This window comes from Melanaphis sacchari, unplaced genomic scaffold (genome assembly GCF_002803265.2).
Source record: "Melanaphis sacchari strain LSU unplaced genomic scaffold, SCAv2.0 Contig11_pilon_pilon, whole genome shotgun sequence".
Classification (NCBI taxonomy): Eukaryota; Metazoa; Arthropoda; class Insecta; order Hemiptera; family Aphididae; genus Melanaphis; species Melanaphis sacchari.
Window position 1 is genome coordinate 39,359 of NW_020270469.1, and position 23,391 is coordinate 62,749.

At 23.3% G+C, this 23,391-nt stretch overlaps 3 protein-coding genes across 3 annotated transcripts; 1 reads left to right on the forward strand and 2 right to left on the reverse strand.

Annotated features, from left to right (window-relative positions):
• The first annotated feature begins 245 nt into the window (after positions 1–245).
• LOC112604143 (coiled-coil domain-containing protein 174) lies at positions 246–16,909 on the forward strand. The gene is made up of 7 exons (XM_025353040.1): positions 246–386; positions 1,252–1,460; positions 1,765–1,983; positions 2,177–2,484; positions 15,652–15,873; positions 15,946–16,083; positions 16,232–16,909. The coding sequence occupies exons 1-7, from the start codon at positions 354–356 to the stop codon at positions 16,771–16,773; spliced, it is 1,671 nt and encodes a 556-aa protein (XP_025208825.1). The 5' UTR covers positions 246–353; the 3' UTR covers positions 16,774–16,909.
• On the reverse strand, positions 4,120–9,588 carry LOC112604144. Its single transcript, XM_025353041.1, has 4 exons — positions 9,369–9,588; positions 9,174–9,276; positions 4,753–4,968; positions 4,120–4,682 (listed from the first exon to the last, which is right to left on the reverse strand). Exons 2-4 carry the CDS (start codon positions 9,229–9,231, stop codon positions 4,324–4,326), a joined length of 633 nt encoding a protein of 210 aa, XP_025208826.1. The 5' UTR covers positions 9,232–9,276; positions 9,369–9,588; the 3' UTR covers positions 4,120–4,323.
• A 302-nt stretch (positions 16,910–17,211) lies between the features above and the next one.
• Positions 17,212–20,687, reverse strand: LOC112604142 (GRIP and coiled-coil domain-containing protein 1). The gene is made up of 10 exons (XM_025353039.1): positions 20,609–20,687; positions 20,420–20,532; positions 20,221–20,352; positions 19,757–20,161; positions 19,522–19,686; positions 18,353–18,497; positions 18,074–18,288; positions 17,788–18,000; positions 17,517–17,728; positions 17,212–17,429 (listed from the first exon to the last, which is right to left on the reverse strand). Exons 1-10 carry the CDS (start codon positions 20,685–20,687, stop codon positions 17,246–17,248), a joined length of 1,863 nt encoding a protein of 620 aa, XP_025208824.1. The 3' UTR covers positions 17,212–17,245.
• Between the last annotated feature and the right edge of the window lie 2,704 nt (positions 20,688–23,391).

The window sequence follows — 23,391 nt, forward strand, 5'->3', positions numbered from 1 at the left end:
TTATTAATAAAAATATTTATTTATTAACGTAAATATTCACTTTAAATATTAATTTATTATATTTTCTATTCACTTATTGATTATTTTATTATCTCCATACATACATTTATATACTGATTATATTATCTATAAGTTATCAATATTATCATTAAAAATATGTTGATATTTGATAAGATAATTTTGGAAATCTTAAATTAAAATTAAAAATTTATTTATATTTATTTATTTATATTTTAAAGCATTTTATGTTATCTTAAAGGCTAAATTGCTTAATAATTATTTATTTTTGTTGCTGTCTTAGTTAATTTTTTAATTTATTTGTTCTTAATATATCTTTAAATCAAACATATATAATGAGTAAATCTTTAGATATTTGTAAATCATCTGTAAGTATAGAACATACTATATTGATTATTTATTTATTTTGTTATTGAATGATTTACTTTGTAATTTTATTTCAAAATAATTTTTTTAGTATTTTAATATTTGTGTAGAAAAGTATTATATGATAATCCAAAATCAATAAAGTATTTAATTATTAACTTAAATATTAATTAATTATATTTATTATTTACTAATTGACCATTTTACATAATTTTACTATCTTCATTTATTTTTATTTATTTACCTTACCAGACTCCTTAAACTAATAAATCATAAATCTACTATTAAAATAATTGAATTAGTTAAAACTAAACATTATAAGAAATAAAATATAGAAACTTATTTACTATAACAAAACAATAATTAAATGTAAATAATTTTTTATTTTTAAATTTACCTATTCAAAATAAATATTTAAAAATATGATACTCTATTAGCTGTTTATTTGCTAGTATTAAATAATCTATGATCTATTTATTATAATCGATTATTTATATCGCACAGATCTACTAATCAAATTAATAAATTTATACAATAATTTGTTATCATAAAAAATGTTATATTCAATAAAATTTAAAGATGTTTAAAATTATCAACAAATTCTTATGTGAGTGTTACCAAATTTATGAACCCTCTAACAGTTATAAATAATAGGTAATGAACTAAATTCTTGGTTTTTTTTTTTTTAATGTAAAAATATATCTTATTGTTGCATTTACATAAGTAATAACTATTAAACAATAATATACTTAGTTTCAATAAACAATATTCATTATCAGTATAGTATATAATATTAATTACAACACTTTAGAAGATTACTGTTTAATTTGTATCATATTTAACATAAATATATATTTTATATTTTAGTTAGTAAGTTTAAAAGCAGAACTCTTACGCAAACAAGATGAAGCAAACAAAGCAAAAAGTTTTTCTGGTGATACATTTATTCGACCAATACCTGGTGCTAAGACACCATCATGTCTTCTTCAGTCTAATGAAGGTGTTGAAAAAAGAAACGCTAAAGACTTAGAAGAAGAATATACACCAGATATTGAAAATAGTTTGAAGAAATCAAGGTAATTTATTCACACAATTTATTGTATCTGGTATCTTTACTACATTCAGGTTAAGATTGAACCTCTTCTGTGTACACAGATTACCGTTTAACTCCCCAAATTAAAGTAATATTTTTTATCATCAGTGTCAGTGATGTTGCCATATATATAAAGTGACATGCGCCGGCTTGATAAGTTTTGGTTGACCAAGTAGTTCAATCTTAACCTGAATAACAGATACTATACGTCTATACTATAATATAATTTAAAATTTTCTAAAATTATAGTAAATTATTATCAATTATATTTTGTGTTGTTTTATTAGAGATGTGTTAACAATGAAAGCAAAATTGTATGACAAACTAGTTAAAGGTGAAATGGTAAGCGAACAAGATAAAACATTTTTAGTTGATTTTAAACAAAAAGTTACTGAAAGTAAAACTACTCAACCTGTATCTTACACAAAAGAACATAATAAAGAGCAGGAAAAATCTGATCCCGATGCAGATTTAGATAAATATGATTCAGGAGCTGATGATGATTGGTAAATTGAATTAATACATTTTAAATAGGATAGTTATTTTTTAATTAAATTGTGTGTTTATTTTAAAAGATTAAACAATTTTATATTATATTATGTAAAATAATCACCATATATATTTGTGTGTATATATATATACATATTATAGTTTTAAAAGATTCATTTACTAATTAGGTGTACAATTTTATTTTATTAGGATAGATTATACAGATTTCTTTGGGCGCACTAGGAGATGTTTAAAAACAGATCTAGAATTTTTCAAAAAAAGAGATCAAAGGATTGAAAAAGAATTAGAACCACCACCACCACCACCACCTAGTGAAATGAAACAACAAACACCTATAACTTCACAAACATTTGTAAAAGAAGGTAGGAATCCAGAAGAAATATCTGAACTTTTTTCATCAGATATGCGTAGAGAACAATTGCGTCTCAAATGGGAAGAAGAAGAAAAAAAATTAGCCCAACGAACTGACATTCATTATGAAGATATACGATTTGACGGTAAGTCATTTAAAGAATATTATCTTAATTTAGAATAGTATTTCTTAGTCTTAGATTAAGTAATAATAATTATGTGAGTTGTGAACTGATTTACCTAATGTGACTTACAAATTGTAGAGACAAATAATTATTTTTACTATTTTTTTAAAAATTAAAATAAGCTATCAATTTGAGTATTTGAATTATGTTGAATTAATAGATTTGATTTATAAATTACTTATTACACAAGGAAACCTATATAAAATTATACCTAATACTTTTATTTAAATAATATTTAAAGTTTTGTTGCAAAAATATTTGAAAAATTTGTCCATATCAAATACATTTTGAATATACCATATTATGTCATATTAACTGATGGTTGTATAAAATGATAGAAAAAAAAATGTTTAATGTATGTATGATTCAATTGTAGTTGTGGTATAAAATAATACAATTATACATAATTCATTTTAATAAAAAAATTTAAAATTATTAATAATTATAAATATTTAATATTGATAAAGATAAAAATTGATACCTATTGCTACGAATAATATTAAAACATAGGTTTATACATTCCAACACTTAGCTGATGAAAAGTATTAATCAAATTTGGTTTGGCCAGCAAAAAGTCATTTTTGATTCTCGTTAATACAGGTTATAAACACTATAGGCCTAACAGCTATAGAATATAAATTATAATAAGGGAAGAAATTAAAATTTCTAGTTTAGGAAATTTCCAGCCTTCATCCTTGTATTATCATTAATTACATAATATATTGTCATTGTAATGTCTGGTTGATAACAATAAGTTGTAAGTCTATAATAATTTACCTCTTAAGATTAACTGTGATAACATTGTTGAGGAAACGACATGTACTAGTTGTGGTTGACAAAATTTGGGTTTAGAACTATTTATCATAATATCTAAGTTAACTTCTTATTTAAAAATAGAAATAAAACACTCACATTTAATAAATAGCAGCAGAAAAAATAAGAAAAATAAATTATATTTATTATATCAAGTATATTTATTTTTATCATATCTATAACAAAGTTTGACATAAAGAAAACCTAAAACTCATCTATTATATTAATTACTTTCACAAATGAAGGTTTTTTTTACAATATATATTTTAACTAATATTTTTAACAAGAAAAACATAACACAAAGTGTGTCACAATATTTTAGCATTGTATTTTCTAAACATTTAAACAGTATGTTATAATTGTATATTATCTGTATATAATATATACATTATATATATTATATATATTTTAATCAAACGTTAATTAAAAATAATTTTATATCATATAACTACTAAATAGGTAAGTTTTATGTAAAATTTAAGATCACATATTATTATATATTATAAATAAAAGAATATTATATTATGTAGGAACAATTTTCTAAAAAAAATAGTTAATATCTATATCGATCAAAATGTATTATTTACAGATTAATACATTAATATAAAACTGGATTGAATACTAGCCCAGTTAATATGTACTATACTCACTTTTACACTAAATAGTGATATACCTATTTATTAATTATAAAAAAATTTTCTTTCAATTAAAACTCATATAAGTGTAAATTATATTAATTGTAAAATTAAAATTTTTTTTGTAACAATATTGAAGGATTTAAAGTATTTAAAATATTCCTGTTGAAATAGGTTAAGTAGTCAATTTTAAGGATATTTTTATTGCTTCATTTAGAATTTAAAAATTATAAGGAACGTTAACCAATTATATTTAAAATATTATACATCCATATTTCATGATTTTATTAAAATATATCACTAATTTTTGCAATGTTATAGACTTGTAACTATTTTAAAAAGGTTATCAACATTATAAAGCTTTATAAGTTATGAATACTAAACTTAAAATAAAAATACGCTTAGGCAGCAATAGTTTATCAGCTGATGCCTTCGTAAATGTATTATTTTTCATAGTTGTATTTAATATTACTGTAGTGTTAATAATTTTGTTGGTGAATTTATGTTTATCTAAATTTGTCAAATCATCAAATAACCCACTTCCATCTTCTGGCAATTGGTCTAAATCTTCATCATCTGTTGAAATTGGAACTGGAGTTAAGACTGTTGCATCATTACATAAATTATTAGCACAAAAACAATATTTCACATTATTTGCTATTTTACAATCAGTGATTGGATACTCATTGCAAGATTTCAATATACTTTTACCTTGAAAATACCAAAAATAAAATTAATAAATAATGAATAATAATTATTAATCCTAAATTAAATTTATTACCATAAGTTTTAGTTAGACACCCTTTATATCCTTCTGGACATTTTAATGTAAAATTGATAGCAGCGTTTGACCCACAAGTTGGTATAGTTTCAATGTTATAATTTGAAAACGTAATAGAAATTTCTGAAGTTTCTGTGTTATCAGAAATTGGATTTGGTGTACATACATAACATGTTATATCTTTTTTGATGGTTGCTGAATATGTTAGACCTATAACTAAATTATTATAAATTATTAAATATACATAAATATAATTATGTGAATTAGGACAAAGTATTATAATTATTAGTAACCATGCAATTAAATAAAAAAAATTGTTAAATTAGAACAAAAATATCTACTTTACTATTTTTTTTTTTTTTTTGAAAGATAATACATTTTTAATTTTTTTTTACATTAGGTAAATTTAGGAATATTAAATAAAAAAAAAACTTAAAATTAATTTTATTATTAAAATTATAAAAAGTTATATTTTGGCATATTTGTTAATATATAATGTTGAAAATTAAACATTCACCAATTTTTCTCTATTTTTAGGTCAATTTAGTAATAAAAAAAATTTCCATGTGAAAATTTCACCATATTACCTCGTTTAATATATTTAATTCACGGATCATTAGACTACATGATTTACTTGCATAGAATACGTGTAAATTGTTTTTATTATAGATATTGATGACAACAACCAAGTGAATGAAAAACACATTTATTATTTTTTGCTAGATTTTAAAACACGATATATAGTCACGAAAAGGCTGACTCATTGAACTCGTATTTTAACGGACCAAGGGTGTCGTGTTATGGCCAATTGGTTTAATGACTGAGCATTTAGGTAGCCGACTACAATTATAAAAATGAGAACTATAGTCTATCATAATAGTATAATACTATAGTCTGTAATATTCATTTTAAAGTTTAAACATAATGTAAAAGGATGTATGGAAATATTTTCTTTGATGAGTCACATTTTTATTCTGAATTGAACATTAAATCCGTGTTATTTTAAATTATAAGTTATAAATATAGTAATTTAAATGTTATTGAATTTTTAATCGTTATTATTGTTTTTTAGAAAAACTTGAAATTCTTTTATTTCACAAATTTGGATTTTATTTAATTCGTCAATATTTTAATTATTTTACTATGACTAGTTAAATAAAAAAGAATGGTAATAACTAGATTTACGATGTTTCTAGATCCCACGCAAATTAATTTGATTTTTTAAATACCGGACAAAACAGTTAATAAATAAATAAAATTCCGTAAACATGAATGATGAAGTTAAATAAATACATATACCTACCATCGCCTATCGAAAACTGAGTTCCACGGATGATTCGTAAGCGTTAAAAAAACATTTTATAGTTCAAAATGTTTATTTGGAATTCAGCGTGTTGTCCATTCACACGTTAAAATAACATTAATAATAACTCCTTATTATTTTTCTCCCACGAGAATTTTAATTAATCATTTTTATAATTACACATTTATAAAATGCAAATTTTCAAAAATTCAAACTTGTTATTTATATTGCATTTAATACGTTGTTTAAACAGTTATTTATATATGTATGTAATTATTATATTGATACTTTTTAATTCGTAAAATTAAATTAATTTTTGAAACAATATTATCTATATTTTATTTTATTTATTAATAAAAATAAAGTATAAATAATAAATACTAATTACATAATTTATTTATTAGTAATTAGTACTTAATATTATATCATTTTATTTTAAATTTTGGCAATAGATCAATTTTGTATACACTATTTTTTAATAAAAACGTATTTATTTTCTACATCATCTATAGATAATATTTGACATAGTGAAACATAATAAAACGATATTTGCAAAATTTAAATAATTATGCTTTTTCACTGAATGTATTATTTGATGTTAACTCATGTTAAATACATAAATTATAATTTAAAAGATATCATATTATTTCCGAAATTGATATTCGTTATGTACAGAATAAAAACTAAAACTTTGAATTTAACTTTTAAGACTTTTTAAACAATTGTCTCTTTTAGATGATAGAACTTTTGGTATTTTTATTTTTTTTATTATAACGTAATATATGAGATGACAATCTTTCAGGCTTCAATTTCTATCTATATATTTTAATAGTATAACCGATATCTTTATGACTACTAAATATATAAATATTGATATATGCAGTGAAATAAAAACTACATAACTTTCGATAACAGCGATAAAAGAGAAATGGTAGTACAAACATTGTCAGTTAAATTTTTTTTTTTTGAATAAAACGTTCCTGTCACGATTTCGTGTGATTTTTTCTATGTCATTTTATGACATGTAGCGTCTCACGTACATTGTACTACCTGTAAACATTTTGAATAATATATTGTTTTTTCACACATATGTCAAACTGTATGGAACGAAATTAAATTGAAAATGTACGTATTATTTATCTTTTCTTTATTTAAAATGAATTATATTTTTTTTAGACAGCCGTATTCAATAAAACATTTTTTTTTTTTTGTTCAAACTTTACGTAACTATCGAGTATTAACTCAACTAATCTAAAATCTAATCATAATTCCGTTATATGACAAATATCGCTATTGCATTTTTAAAAGTATTGTTAGTAATTATACATTATACATATTTTTATTAAAGAATGTTATTATGTAAAATTTTCAAGTAAATAATATCGATAATATGTCTATTGTCTGTAATATTTTAGAGAAAAGATTAAATTTATTATACTCATCACTATTTTATCTTATTTCACATATTTTAAGTTAGAAAATGTTCTATTTATTGTCAAATGTACAAAATGTATGTGTTACTCATAGATTAGGTATAATTTATTATAATAAAATTATACTTATTATTGCTGTAAAAAATTCACATAAAAAATAGAGAAAAAAAATCATGTGAAAAAAGTTGTTGCGGGCTAATTAATTTTAACCTGTCTTTCGTGACCATTCATTATTATAAACTCACTTATGCTTACCATAAATAAATTTACAGATTATATATACAAATAAATTTTAATAAAAAAATAATGTAGCTTTTTCATTGAGTTATCCTAATTTAATTTCAACCCTTTGAATATATTACTTCTCAACTTAAAGTGAGTTATGATATAAACAATTTTATTAGTGATGCATTGTATTAAAATAATATCTACTACCTAGCTGTTAATTCAACTATTAATTGTGCAATATGTCTTATTAAGTTATTAAAATGACAAATTTTATTTTCAATGTGTCTTAAATTTTGATTAAAATATGAATGATTATTTAATTTATCTATTTATTTTTTCTAGATGAATATAAACGAGCTATTTTTATTGTATTATTATTTGTTAGATTATTAAATTGTTCATCATAAAAAATATAGGAACTGTTAATACAATATAATTTGTATTATATTATAGTTATATAATGAAAGAAGCATGACCTTTAATGTATTCATAATTTAATTAGTCTTTTTGTATTTAGAGTTTAAACGTGCGTAAAACTGAATTTATGTTTTATTTTATAGATTATTTCCAATCTTATCTAACAAACGAAATTTAAACAACTTAACAAGTTGTAGTTTCAGTAGTTAGTATTAATAATTTCGTTTATTTTTATGTTTATAGAGATGTTTACTTAATTGAATATACTCGACTAATAATTATACTAGTAATATTAAACTATAAATTATTATTTTATAGCTTATTTTGTATGTCTATAGGTACATGACTTATATATTTTATAAAATATGTTTCTTAATATTTTTAAAATATATGTTTTTATATTGAAAAATGTATACATATAATTATATGGTTATTTATTAGAGATTTTTCTCAATCAAGATTTATTTATGTACTAATAATTGAAAATAACTGAAATATTAACATATTCATTTATAGTTAAAAGGAGTTCATAAAATTAACGAGCAGCGTCATTCAACCCGATTAACTAATTATTTCCCTAATTACATAAAAATATTTAAAAATTCATCTTCTAAATTTCAGTAGGTTCAACAATATTAGAGCTTATACATATTTTTTTACTATAAATTTTAATTTAATTAAAGGATATAATTAATATATTTTTTTAAGTTTTTAGTTGTTTTTAATTTTGATGATTTATTTGTCGAATTTGGCCATCATCCTATCTCGTCTAATTTCATTTTTTATGCCAAAAGTATGAATGACAGTGATAAATAGGTAAATACGTTTACAGACTTAAAATGTATACAATTTATATGTATATATATTAAGTTTCTATTTATTAATAAATGCAATGATTTACACGCACTATTAAGTTCTTTATAATGCATGCAATCAAATACTATAAAAAAAAAAAAATAATAAATAATAATAATATGCAAGTGTCTAAAATATGAAATATTAATATATCTTATTATTAAAATATTATATATTTTACTTACCGATTACGAAAAACCAAACCATCGTAGTTTTCGTCCATTGCGGAAAACCAACAGACATTATATTTTTAAATGTTATTGATAAAATGAAAACTTTATCTCATATCTAGCGGATATAGAAAAGCAAATTTATAAAAATTATTAGAATAAAATCGATTTTTACCACAAAACTAAAATTAAATTTAAATGAAATACAACCCGTGTGGTGTGGTTATAAATATAATTGATTGCCGTCAGTGTAATTGTATAAACTTAATTTACGAGCGATCTGTAAGCATAGAAATACCGATAGATTACCCTGTATTTTATCGTTCATTTACCGAAAACAATGCAGTAATATCTAACATAGTCGCGCTGTTCGCACTGTTTAGGACAGAATGCGAGAGAACGTCTCCGACCGGCTCGCGCTCCCTCTCGTCGTTTCCTATATAATAATATTATTATACGTCTACAACTGACCGTGAGGGCACACCATCTCGCGGGGTTTGCGCATATTATACTGTTACGCAAACGATCAATTAAAAAAAAAGAGCCGGATAAATGTAAACTTTACCGGAGCCTAGGACCACATTTATCTCTTGTTTAGTGTGTGCGTATAATATATACATGTATATATAACTTGCTAAATGCCAAATGGTTTGCTATAAATTATTTTATTCTTCTTATGTAAGGGGAACGATATAAGTAATGAGATAATTTTTAAAAGCTTTGAAGACATACACGATACACGAAACACTGCACTATATGACTGCAGTCTATGATAATATATTATTGTTAGTCCGTTCAAAACTCATAATTAATCATGTATATATTGATACTGATGTTAAATAATACATCGATCGAGTAATATTTTGTTTTATTATTATATTAATCACCAGACAATAACCTATATATATATAGATACTAAATATCTTATTCACACTTCTCGATGCAGTTCTTAGTAAAATTAAAATAGTATAAGTTTACCTATAAATTATAATAGATATAACTAATAAAATATTATAGTACTAGGACACTAGGTCATATATTTTACGATTGCGTGTTATACCTTTGGTAATCACCACTAAAATTGCTTTATAGTAATAAAGTTTTTTCATAAGAATAACTCTATTTTTATTACTTTTTAGGTATTATTTATATATTATTTTAAAGTTGGTTAGTCTATTTTAGATTCTGTACAAAAATTATGTGGGATCGATATTTGGTTAATCAATTAATTTAAAATACTTAGTTGCTATAGGTACTGTGAAAAAATGAAGAAATCTTAAATTTAAAGTTTATTACTACAGTCGTGTACGTAGTTTGATCATTAGGAATATTGAGACGTAAGAAATAATTTGAAATGTTTTCCATTATTCCATTTCATTAAATATTATAGGTAATTATAAAAACTAAAACAAATGATAAAAATAAATTCTATTCCAAATAAAAACATAAATAGTATTTTAATCTTTAATTATTTTGAATTAAAAATTCTATTGATAGGATAATGTAGAAAATGTGGGTTATTAAGTAGTTGTTTCATCAAATATTGTGCAATTCTTCGCAGGATAATGGTGTGTTATATTTGAAAATTGAAAACTATGATAAATCAATGCATAGCTTTATAAAAAGTTTAAACTTTTAGCATATAAGATTTGTTTAATATTGTTCACGGGCATTTGTTATTTTATTGTTAGTATACATTTTAGGTAAAACACATATATTTATAAAAGAAATATTTATGCTGAAAAAATCTCTAATAACACGATAAGTACACAATATATAGACTGGATATATAATTTAAAACTTACGATAATTTCAATAGATTATTGAGTGCGTTATTAGTAATAGCAGTAACTGTTAGCGTATTATTGATACTTATAGTGTATAATTTATATTTTAAAACAATCTATTTAAATTAATTAAACTTTTATAATTTGAAATTGTTATAAACATTATACTTTTATCCGATGGGATAAATAAATACGGGGTGTGTAAATGTTTAGTTACTAAACTTTAGTAGTTATAATTCCCTATATGAAATAATGTCTAATAATACTATTGTAAATCCAATACATACGTTTTGTGTTATGTTTTAAATGTATAAAGGTACAGCAATCATGATTCGTGTTGTAGTAAGAATGTACTCGTAAAATACGTTAAAATATAATATTACCTATTGTTTGTGAGTGAATGGTCGTATAGGTAGATAGTTTGTAGACAAAGAGGGGAGAGAGGTAGTTAATTTTCTGTTTTCATTGTACAGAGTGTCTTACGTAGACGTAAAATATATATGTATTTAAAATAAATGTCAATGAACAATTTTAAAAATTTCACAAATACCACATTCCATATTTATACATATAGGTAAATATTTTATCCGTATTACTATGTAGTTGTAGTGCAGCTGTAGTGTAGCGTAGCCTAGATTTTGCGTAGAAGGGACTGATAATTTGTTGTATTGGAAAAGCTTATTAGAATCCCTCATAAGTTTTGTATGCTGAAACCGTTAGTTTTCGTATATACAATTTTTGACTTTAGTTGTAATTTTTAATTTTCGATACCATCAATTTTGTTTCTTTGATGTAACTCTAAAATGAATAAACTTAAAAATTTTACCAAATATTTATATTGTTTTCTGTTTACAATAAAATTACTAAAATAATTCCACGAATTTCGAGTTATTTATAGGTATATACATTTTTCAATTTTTCAGTATTTTTTTTTTTTTTTTTTAAGTGTTAATTAAAAATTATTTTATGGTTAAAAATAATCTTTGAAAAGTTAACACAAAGCTCATTATAAGTTGTTAATTTTTCTTTTAAAAAATATCGAAAATCTATAATTTTTTTGTAATTAAAAATTCTTAAAAATTGTTTTTTTTATATTTAAGATTTAAAAATTTAATACAATATTCTTTATTAGTTTTTCAACATATATATGAAAAAAAATTGTACTGAAAAGCCAAATTAATTTTTTATGTGATTATTCAAGTTCAAATATTTACGATATTTAATATTTATCCGTAAAATAATTATTTTTCCTCAAACAATTTTAGATGTTTTAAAAATTAAATAATTACAATGAATTGTTGAAATTGTTACCAAATTTTTATACTGTCATTATCCATTATACGATCAAATTTTAAATTTTTTAAACTTTTTGGGCTATTTATAAGTATAAAAAACTTTCACTTTTTTATTTATTTACCATATATATCGATAAAAAATTAATCACTGAGTCAACATTTTTGAAAATTTAATTCAAGATCTCCACAAATTTTATTATTATATCTGTGTAAAAATATTAAAAATTCATAGGCACAATATTTTTATACTCATATGAAGACATGAAGTTAGAATTTTGTTGAAATAACAAAAAATGCAAATTTATAAATTCATAAAAAGTTTTCTTTTTATACCTGAGTTTTGAAAATTGATTACAAGATTTTTCATAAGTATTATTTCATATTCAAAACTATAAATCTAAAAAAAATGTATAAAGACAATTATATTAATATATAAATTTATTTATATGGTATAAATATGTATTATTATAATAATATAATAACCGAATACCTACTAATAATATAAAAAATGCGGTATTTTTAGAAAAAATTGTATTAACTAACTATACTATTAAAAGTAAAATAAATGACTTTATTAATAGCTTTATATCAAAAATATCATTTGGTGATATAGGTTAATAGACTGTATTTGCTTAGATTCGTTTTATGTATACAATTATACATAATTGAATTTAAATTTAACACACCTATAACTCACTCGACACCTAATGTACAGTAGAGCGGTACTCACTTACCTAAATTTTTATTGTATTAATTGCATCAAATTAAATGCACATAGATATTATCATTACGTCCTTCCAATCAATAACATTTATCAATACAGATAAAATTTCTAAAATAGCAATTGAAATTGACAATAATACAATGTTAAATGTCAAGTAAAATCTAAAGATACCAAATATGCACTAAAATGTACTTAAATAAAAATAAGATTTAAATAAATACAATATAACAATTTTACTTTTGTATTCTATAGGTCACAAAATGAATATTTATCATATTCTGCTATTATTAAATTAAAAAAAAATAAAATATGTAATTGCATGGACATTCTTTGTTTAGTTATTATTCATAAATAATGCTTATAATATATATTTATCTGATAATTTACCAAGAATTTTGTCTCTTAATCTTCCCTTTAATTATGTACATTTAGTTAAATTCTTATTTTGAGAACTCTTAAGAAAATGCTATATCACAACGAGAACGTAATTAACGCTCCAGAGGTGATGTTGTTTATCGTATCAACTATATGTACTTATAAAGACTATATTTTTAAATACTTGGAATTTTGTTATACCATTAAAGGTTATATGTGACCTGTAGTTATATATACAGAAAATTGTTTTCAAAATATTGATGTATATAAATCGGGATTCGAAGAAGGATTTTCCGAGTCATTAAACCTTGTGTAGGTACTAAAAATGATAGTCTATGAGACTATGATAATAGTCTTAAAAAATATAAAGCCGATGATTTTAAAATAATAGTATCTAATGTTACTATTTTAAAATCTTGTAATTTATGAATGCTATGTTAGTAAAATAAGTACTACAAAGTAAACTATCATAATAGTATTTTATATTTATAAACCATTATTATTAAGGACATCATACATAAAATAGTTAACTAATTTAGAAATTACTATCTCGAATTTTGATTCAAATAATATATCAAAATTTTAAAATTCTGTGGTTAACTCTAGTAGAGCAAATAAAACAGTTGTCATTTTTAAAAGGAAGTGTTTATTATTGCAACTGGTGTACAGGACAATTTTTCTTAAATTTTTAATGATATAGAAAAACAAAAATTATTTGAAAATATAATCTGCAAATAAATACTTAAAAATCTCTAAAATCAGAAACTGAATAAAAACATTATTAAAGTATAAAAGAGGGGTGAACATTCTTGTTGAATCATCCTGTATTATACGTTATATTATTACATGCGTCTCAATTCAGTACATTTTCTATCTGTGGTCGTTGAACCATTCGTAATGTACAATTTTTGTTTTTACTTATAACAACGACTATAATATCATGATACATCAAATTTACCAACATTTAAATCTACTTGAATGCATTAACCAAGAAATCAGGATAATGTTATTCGGTGTTAATCGATTTGTATTGTAACTTGGACGTATAATTTTTGATAAATAAAAGAAAAATAATTAGCGATTGACTGTTTATAGCCGGCCTCAAAGTAGTATAAGATGATGTTTATGTTGATATAGATGGGTATTTCACGTACTTGTGTAATTATAAGAATATTTTTTTCATTTTAAATATTTTATTGGTAGGGAGCTGTAGATATCGGGTGATAATAAAAAAATATTTTGAGAACAAAATGTCAAACCACCAACAAAAACATTCGATAATTTATGTCTAATAGTATTTTCATAAATAATATAATGTTTATAATAGCTCATACAAAATAATAATGTGTGAAAATTTCAATGTAATTTTTTTTAGCATCAAATAATTTAATTGGTCTATTGTAAAAGTAAAGTGTAATGTACAATTTTCATGATTATATTTTTTTGAAAAATAATACAAGAACTATTCAAATACAATCTTCTTAGTCTTAAAGTACAAACTTTTCAATTAGTTGTATCTAATTTCTATGATAAAAATTTAGATAAAGGTTTGATTATATTATAAGGTTTTTATTATTGTCACCTACCTACGTAAAACAGGCATAGATCATATGCCACGGTCCACGAATTGTTTTAGCAATATGCCAATACATCACTCATATACTTGCTAATTTAATACCATATTATGTGAACAATGCGGGTCGTGTAACTTATTTAACATTCAGTGAAATTAATTGTAAATAAAGTAATCGCTCGCAAAAAATGTATTTGAACTGATCATACATAATTTAACTAATTTAAGAATATAAATTCGGAAATTCGTACTTATCAAATAAGATTAAAACATTATTAGAGTAATCATTGTTTTATATTTTATAGCTCTAGAGTAAATCATTAATTATTAATTAAAATATGTTGTAATTTGAAAATAATATATCTTCTACATTATAGGTTAATTATTAATTATAAACTGTAGTCATTTATTTTTTAGAGATTTCATATTTACACATCTCCAAATGATTAATATCTAATATCTTTAAAGTTTAAACATATTTAATCAATGCTTGTACTTACAAGTTACAATCTATACGTATTTAATTTAAAGATACCCCAAGTTATGGAAACATAATATTCATGAACATAATTTAATGATGAGTATAAATTATTTATTATAAGGTTATATAAGTCGTATTAGATGATCAGGGACTAGATTCCATTAGTATTTTTATTTTTATTTTAACGTTAAAAATGTACTTTACGATATAAAAATGTAGAATTTTAATAGCAACCATTTAAAAATATATTGCTTACAGAGGTTCGGGAGCATGGTGTTGGTTATTATTCATTTTCAACGGACGTAAAAGAACGTCATCGTCAGCAAGCTGAGCTTAAAAAACTTCGAGAACAGACTAAAACCACGCAAATTTCCGTACAAAAGCTCAAGGAAAAGCGTGCCGCACAGATGGCTGTCCGACTTAGAGCCATTAAGCGACGTAAAAAGGAAAAACTCGGGCTTCCGATGGATTCCAGTTCGGGTAAATTTGTACTCATTACACTATTGTAGTTAAATAATACATGACGTTCATATTTTGGGTTATAATTTTTAGATGAAGAAGCGCCACCACCAAAAGCTCCGTCCCCAGAGATTGTCGAAGATATAGATGCCGAACGAGCATTTGAAAAGTTGAGAAAAGCCGCTCATGTCAGACCTTGGGATCACGGGAAGGATGGATTACAAAAACCTTGTATGTTTGTTTTTTATTTTTTTATAATATATTTATTATAATTATAATTATTTTCACGAGATTGTAATTATTATGGTATGTGTTAATTATATAGCTGTGGCGTGTTTTGCTTATAATATTTGTCTTTTACAATAATTTATTATTTTAGTGTTGACTCAAGAAGAGTGGAATGAAAAGCAACGGGCTGAAAGGAAGCCAGATTTTGCGTGGAATTACGACGACGACACGAAAGTGCCCAAACGCCGATCTAATAACTTTAAACACGTCGACGAAGATGATAACGAGGATGACGAGGACGACAACGAAGATATGGTTGGACCGTCGTTGGATATGTTCATTGCACCAAATAATCCAAATAAACAGAGTACAATTACGCCGAAAAATTTCAAACAGTTTATTCACAACGAGTTGGACGATGAACCTACGGCCACTAACATCAATCCGTCTTATGACGACGATAGCCATTTGGATAGCATTCCGTTACCAACTGAATCTAAGAAAGGAGCAGAAATTGCACCACCTCCCACATACGAATATTATGGACCAAGTGGGCGAGGACCAAAAGCACAAGACAACTTTATTAGTGTTAATGAAATGCAGGACTCTATTTCCAAAGGATTTTCAAACGTAAAAAACATGAATAAACCTCGATCAGTCAGAGGTATCGTGGACGATGATGAAGATGATTAATAGCAAATAGATTTCAAGATGTTACCGAATGAAAAACATTATACTATTATTATGTATGTAATTTGTTATAAATATAGAATTATTTTGTGACACGATAATTACAAAAATGTCTTATAAACTGTAGACTCGTATTATAAGAAATATTTTTGAAAACAATAATATAAGTATGTAAAATTGTTAAGATATAAAAAGTAATTTGTTATTTGAATTTTCTATTATGATAAATGAAAAAACAAAATGTTAATAATTTATCATTACAATTTTGTGTAATTTAATAAGTTTACACATTATTTTTAAAATAAATAACAATTATTATATATACGTATTTAAAAACAATATTTAATATATTATAACTGGAATAAAAACTCAAAATAAAATAAAATAAATAAACATCTAAAATAGGAAATATTTAATATATATTACATTAATTAAATCTCACTCAATAATCATTAAATAAACAAAGAAATATAATTTATTTGCCTTGAGATAAACTTTTAATAGCCTTTTCAGCTTCACTATCAGAAAATTTCAAAACTGCTGCTATTGCATTTACCATATGTTTCCGAATTTTATCATCAGCTGTAAGAAAATAACTTAATGTTACATTTTTCAGGTATTCTAAATTAGCACCTTCTCTGGATTTACAAGATTCAAGTCTGAAAATAATAAATTAAAATTACCACTGTTTTTTTTTTTTTTTTTTTTTAACAATAAATAAATAAATAAATAAATGTACTACCTACCTAATTAACTGTTGGTTTAGTTTATCGATATCCATTTTATACTGCTGCTGCATATCAGCTGTACTTTTCTGTAAGTCTCTGTATTTAGATTCTATTTTAGACTTGGATTTTCTAAATTTGGATATCTCCATATCTTTCAGAGCTAATTCATGTGCATAATGAAGTAGATGTGATCCTTTTTTACTAGATTCTTCATCTAAATATTCCTGGAACTAAATATATATAAAAAAAATCACATGGTTTCAAATAAAAATATATTTAAATTACTTACCTCTTTCCTTGAACCAGTTGAGGAATGTGATGTTTTTCTATTATATTTTGTAGAATGTAGAGTTTCACGTAAAGTATTTAGTTCTAGTTCTTTTTCTAACACTAGTTCTTGTGCTTTATCACGTTGTTTTAATAATTGCTGTTCTAAAATTGATATCCGTTTACGCCATTCCAAATCATTTGTCATATATTTTTCTTTCCAATTATTATTTTCCTATAAGTAATAAATCAATTACAGATACATTAATAATTCTGTTAAATTTAACAATTAAAAAAAATCTATTTACTTGATTATCTTCTAATTTTTCCTTGTATTTGCGTTCCAGCTCGTCTTTTTCAAATTGTAAAGTATTGATGTGTTGTTTTAAGCCTTTTACTTGGTTCAATAAGACTGAATTATCTTGTTTAGAAGACAAATTATTTTCTTCTTGTTGATCTGAATGTTCAACGTGTTTCATTTTATAATCATAAATATCAAAATCTAAATCTTTTAATATTAAATCTGCAAAACAAATTAATAAAAGTGAAAACAATTTTTTCAAATTAATAGAAATTAATGCATTTACCTTCAATATTTAAAGGAACTTCTGATGTCTTAGCTAAATTTAATAAAAGAGTTTTGAAATGCTTGAATTTTTCAACTATTTCAGATACAGTATACTCTTCATTATTTTTACTTTCATTTTCTGTTTCTAATTTTTTTATTTGTTCCTGTTATTAAAATAAGTCAAATTAATTGATATATAAAAGTGTATATAATATTTATGAAAAAAAAAAAAAATCATGATTATAGGCAATTTTTATTATTTTTATATAACTGCTTATTTTTAATTAATGACTGATTAATAAATTTAATTGTTTGCAAAAATGTAATTTACAATACAATATTATTTATTAATAGACATTAATATGGTACTCTACTTGATTAAATATGATAATAAGATTCATCTTCTACATACTTAAAACTATAAAATATACATTAACAATGATCCACTGGGAAAACGAGTGGTGAAACTATAAATTATTCATCTTGAAAATTTTATGAAGTAAAAATAATGATAATCCAGATTACATAATAATAAATAAAAATAATTAGTATGAAATTGTTTTATTAATTTTTAATTTTTTTTATACATAAAAAGTTATTAAGTAGAAATATAATCTAATATAAAAGATTGATAGCTAATAATAGGTGTTTTTTTCCACATTGTTAAGTTATCAAAAAAAAAATTCTTTATCTTTTTTTTTTTTTTAACTTTTTATTTTAAAGCGTACTATCTGTAAATAAATACAATAAGTACGCATTAAATTCTTTATCTAGACATTTTTTTGGTAATAATATTGCATAATTGTATGTTTTTAATTATATTTGTTGTTGCATACATTTTAAATATATAAACTATTGTCAAAATTAGTTACAGATATACTAATATTTAACAACTTAAATAATACATTTTGAATTTCAAAATTAAGGTTTTTGAGAAGAAAATTTTGATAAGTATTGATTCATAGTAGTAAAGTTGATTTACACAAGTTAAGATTTGAGTTCAATATTTAATAACTAATGATACATTCAAGATACTTATTTCTACTTCAGTCATAGAATTTGGGAAAATATCAACAGACTATTTATGGTCTTTTCACCTCACTCACACAAGCTACTTAATATTAATGACATTTTTTTAATGTATTCAAAATCATACACAATGTGTAGATAAATACAAATATAACAAACCTTTAATGATTGTATTGTCAGTTCATCTTGATGTCTTATCTTATCATAAACACCAATTGAGTTTGAAAGTTCTGTTAAACGTGATTCTAAACTTGAAACTCTCACTTCATGTGCAATGGCAAGTTCTCTAGCTCGATTTTCTGCATCTGCTGCTCTTTGTTGTTCCTTTAAAAAACAATAATAATTATCAACTTTAATCAAATAGTAATAAAACATGTCAAACTATATTTTTTACTTGAGAAATAGCAATTGAATGGTTTTGTCTCACTACTTTGACTTCATGTCTTAACTGAGATAACATGCCAGATGTTTCTTCTTCTCTATACTTTAATTTTTGTTTAACATCTTTTAGTTCGTCTTCCATATCTTGAGCATATTTTTTTAAATTTTCATTTTCTCTATGCACATGAACAATTTCTTTTTGCAAACTATCTGCTAAAGATTCAGCTTGCTCTTTTTGCCTACGTTCTTCAGCCATTAATTTTTGTAATTCTCTCATCATAACTCCATGGTCATTAAAATCTTTTTCTCGTTGTAATCGTTCTTTATTAAACTTTGCTTTAATATTTTCCATCTCTAATCGTTGAAGTTTTTTTAATGTATCCATTTTATTATTCAATTCATTAACTAATTTTTCAAGCTAAAAACACATATAGTTATTACTTTGATGATTTACCAGGTACTAAAAATCAAACATACCTCACATATTTTATTTTGGAATTTTTTTTTTTCATCGGCTGCAATTTCTTCAGCTTCATTTTTTTCTCGTTGTAAACTAGCAATAGTATTAACTAAATTAATAAATCGTGATTGTTGAGAATCATTAGACACCTGTTAAATACAATTGTAAAACTATTGAATATAATTTATGATTTGTAAAAATTATTATTTGTTTTACCTCAGAAGTATCAGTCTCCGATGCATCTTCTCTGTCATAGTTTGAGGATGCCTTTAACGTATCTTCTAAAGTTTTTTTTTCTAATGTCAATTTCTTATAGGCAACCACCAAATCTATAAAAAAAAATACACAAATATATTAAAATATTTGTATCCCATATAATGTCAACAAATATTTAAAAATTATTACTGTGCAAATTCTTTTTGTATTTTTCTAATTCAGACTGTTCCTTTATTGATGACTGACTATTATTTTCCTTCTGTTCCATTTTAGTATATGATAATAAGGTATTAAGTAAAATGTATACATACGATTTTTTGTGTATGTATAATTTAAGAACACACACACACACTCGAAAACAGTACTTAATGAATTATAAACTTAATACAATATAATATTATTTATTAAGTAACGAAATATCTGTGAATCAACAGAAGCACGTCCAGTTAAAAAAGAGAGTGTCTTGAATATTAATACCGTTAAGATTTCGTAACATCGTGGGTAAGCATTTGAGCAATATATTGGGACATAGCCGGCATAGCCCATAGATGAGCTTTTCAAATTCCAGTTTTCATCAATGTAATGGTAATTCAATATATTTTGCTGCTACTGTCATCAATTCCGTACATAGATTGTATTATCAAAGAGTATTTTACTATCATAGTTCTTTACTACGTATATGGTCTATGTTTACTATATTATATTATGATAAGAAGAATGCCAACATTACGTGCATTTAGTTGCCTATGCAGAATATTTGTAGGTCAATATCTATGGTATAATCATAAATATTTTCTTGCCCACAGATTTACTTTTCTCATATCTACGATCATCATTTACTATCCTCATAATCATATCTCATGAACTATATTTACAATGATGATAGAGGTTAATCAAAGGATGTGTTGGCGAATATATTATCGTACAGACGTATAAATAATGAATAGGTACTTAAGATTTAAGTCATAATTCATAACAATGTTTGTAAGCAAATAAATATTATTACCTACGCCAAACTATTAAATTTTATAAGCGTTCAGTCGTTAATGAGTGGTAGGTATACTTACTAGTTCTGAGTGGAGCGATAAATGTATTGATTTTATAATGATGGGTGGATTTTTTATTTTTTTTTTTATACTTGTCATACAGTCTGTCATCATTTTTTGGAGCCAATAAAAACATTACAATTTTTGACTTCTGCATAAAATTTTCTGGTAAGAAAGTGAATTTTGTTGGTACCTTAGATGATCAAAAAAAAATAATTGTCTACTGGTTTTCTAAAATGTTGAGAAAAACAAAGAAAAATTAAGGAAAATATGTATTTTTAAACAAAATTAGTTTTTGATAAAATCGAATTTGTTTTTTAATTTTTATGGAGTAACTCAAAAATGAATGGCTGTAAATTCTTAAATTATTTACAAATTTTTTATTATAGCATTTTCTGTACTTGGTACAATTTTAATAACATATTGACTCTTTTTGAAGATTATTTTTAAGCATTAGAAATTTTTGATTTGGTTTTTTTTTTTTGTTTCATTTAAATCCTGAACAAGGCGAGACAAATGTATTGATTTTATAATGATTTGTATTTTTTTTTTTTTTTTGTTAATTTTTGAGACAGTATAGACTAAAAATGTTTTGATTTTAAACATGAGGGTTGTTTCTGATAGCAAATTGGTACTAGTTAGTATTTAAAAAAGGAGGAAAGGTCAAAAATAAAAAATAAATATTTTTTATATGTATCAAATGTTTATAAAAAATAAGTTTATATCAGTTAAAATATTAAGAATTTTTGTGAAAAATCACAAGTAAATAATTTATACAATGTTCAATTTGTTAGCCAAGAATTGAAAATTGAAGAAACTTTACTCGTAAGTATTTCATATTTAAATCAAAAAACAAAAATAATTAGATATTTTTGGACGAAATTAAAAATTTAAACAAATCTTAACGATTTTGGTTATTTTTTTGCAATTTAAAAATATTACTCGTGAGAACTTAAAACTTATTGATAATTTCTATGTTATTCTTTATATCTCCTAACCTAATCTACGAGTTCTCTACGCTGGAACTATAAATACAAAATCATACACCTCTATTTTTTTCTTGTAGCAGTTATCTTATCATCGGAATTACGATTAATTTTCAGTAGGATACATACTATTAAAATAAAAAAAAATGTATTTATTTAAATTTAGATGATTTTTTCTATCCTAGAACACAGTATTGTCAAAAGCCATATTAATAAATACATTAAATCGTCACACTCATAATTATGATTATTATATATTTTATTAGGTATAAATAAATAATAAATAATATAAAGGACATAAAAATCGAGTCTTTCGTGATTAAGCATGAAATCACAAATCACAATATAAATGGTACCGTCGTCCGCCATTGTGGCGGCTAGACGTCTTCACATTATTTACACGTAGAATGTAGATTATATCATCATTATTAGTTAGAAGATAGGTCGGTAGACTATCTAATACCTATAGGTTATAGGTGGTATAATTAATAATAGTATTGTGTTTAGTAATTTATAATACGCATAAAAAATATTATTTTTGTTTTTATTTGTCTATAATATTATGTGTATTACGAAAAAAACAACGAATAAAATCTATATTAATTACTATTTTACATTCGTTTTAGAGTTTCACGACTTAATATTCAAAGGAAAAAATTTGTTTAGCAGCAATAAAAATCGTTCATTATGTCCTTTTGATATATTATTTAATAACTGAGTAAAAAATACCGGCAACTTCTGGAAAATTATACATAAAGGACATCCTACCTTTACATAATATTATATATTATATAATTATACCTACATGGCGATTTTAGATATACATTCAGTGTATATTTTATTTACCGATATTGGTGTATAGAATACATTTATTTATAAATACATAATAAAAAATACGCCTTTAAATTATTTTATATATTATATTAATTATTATGAGTAC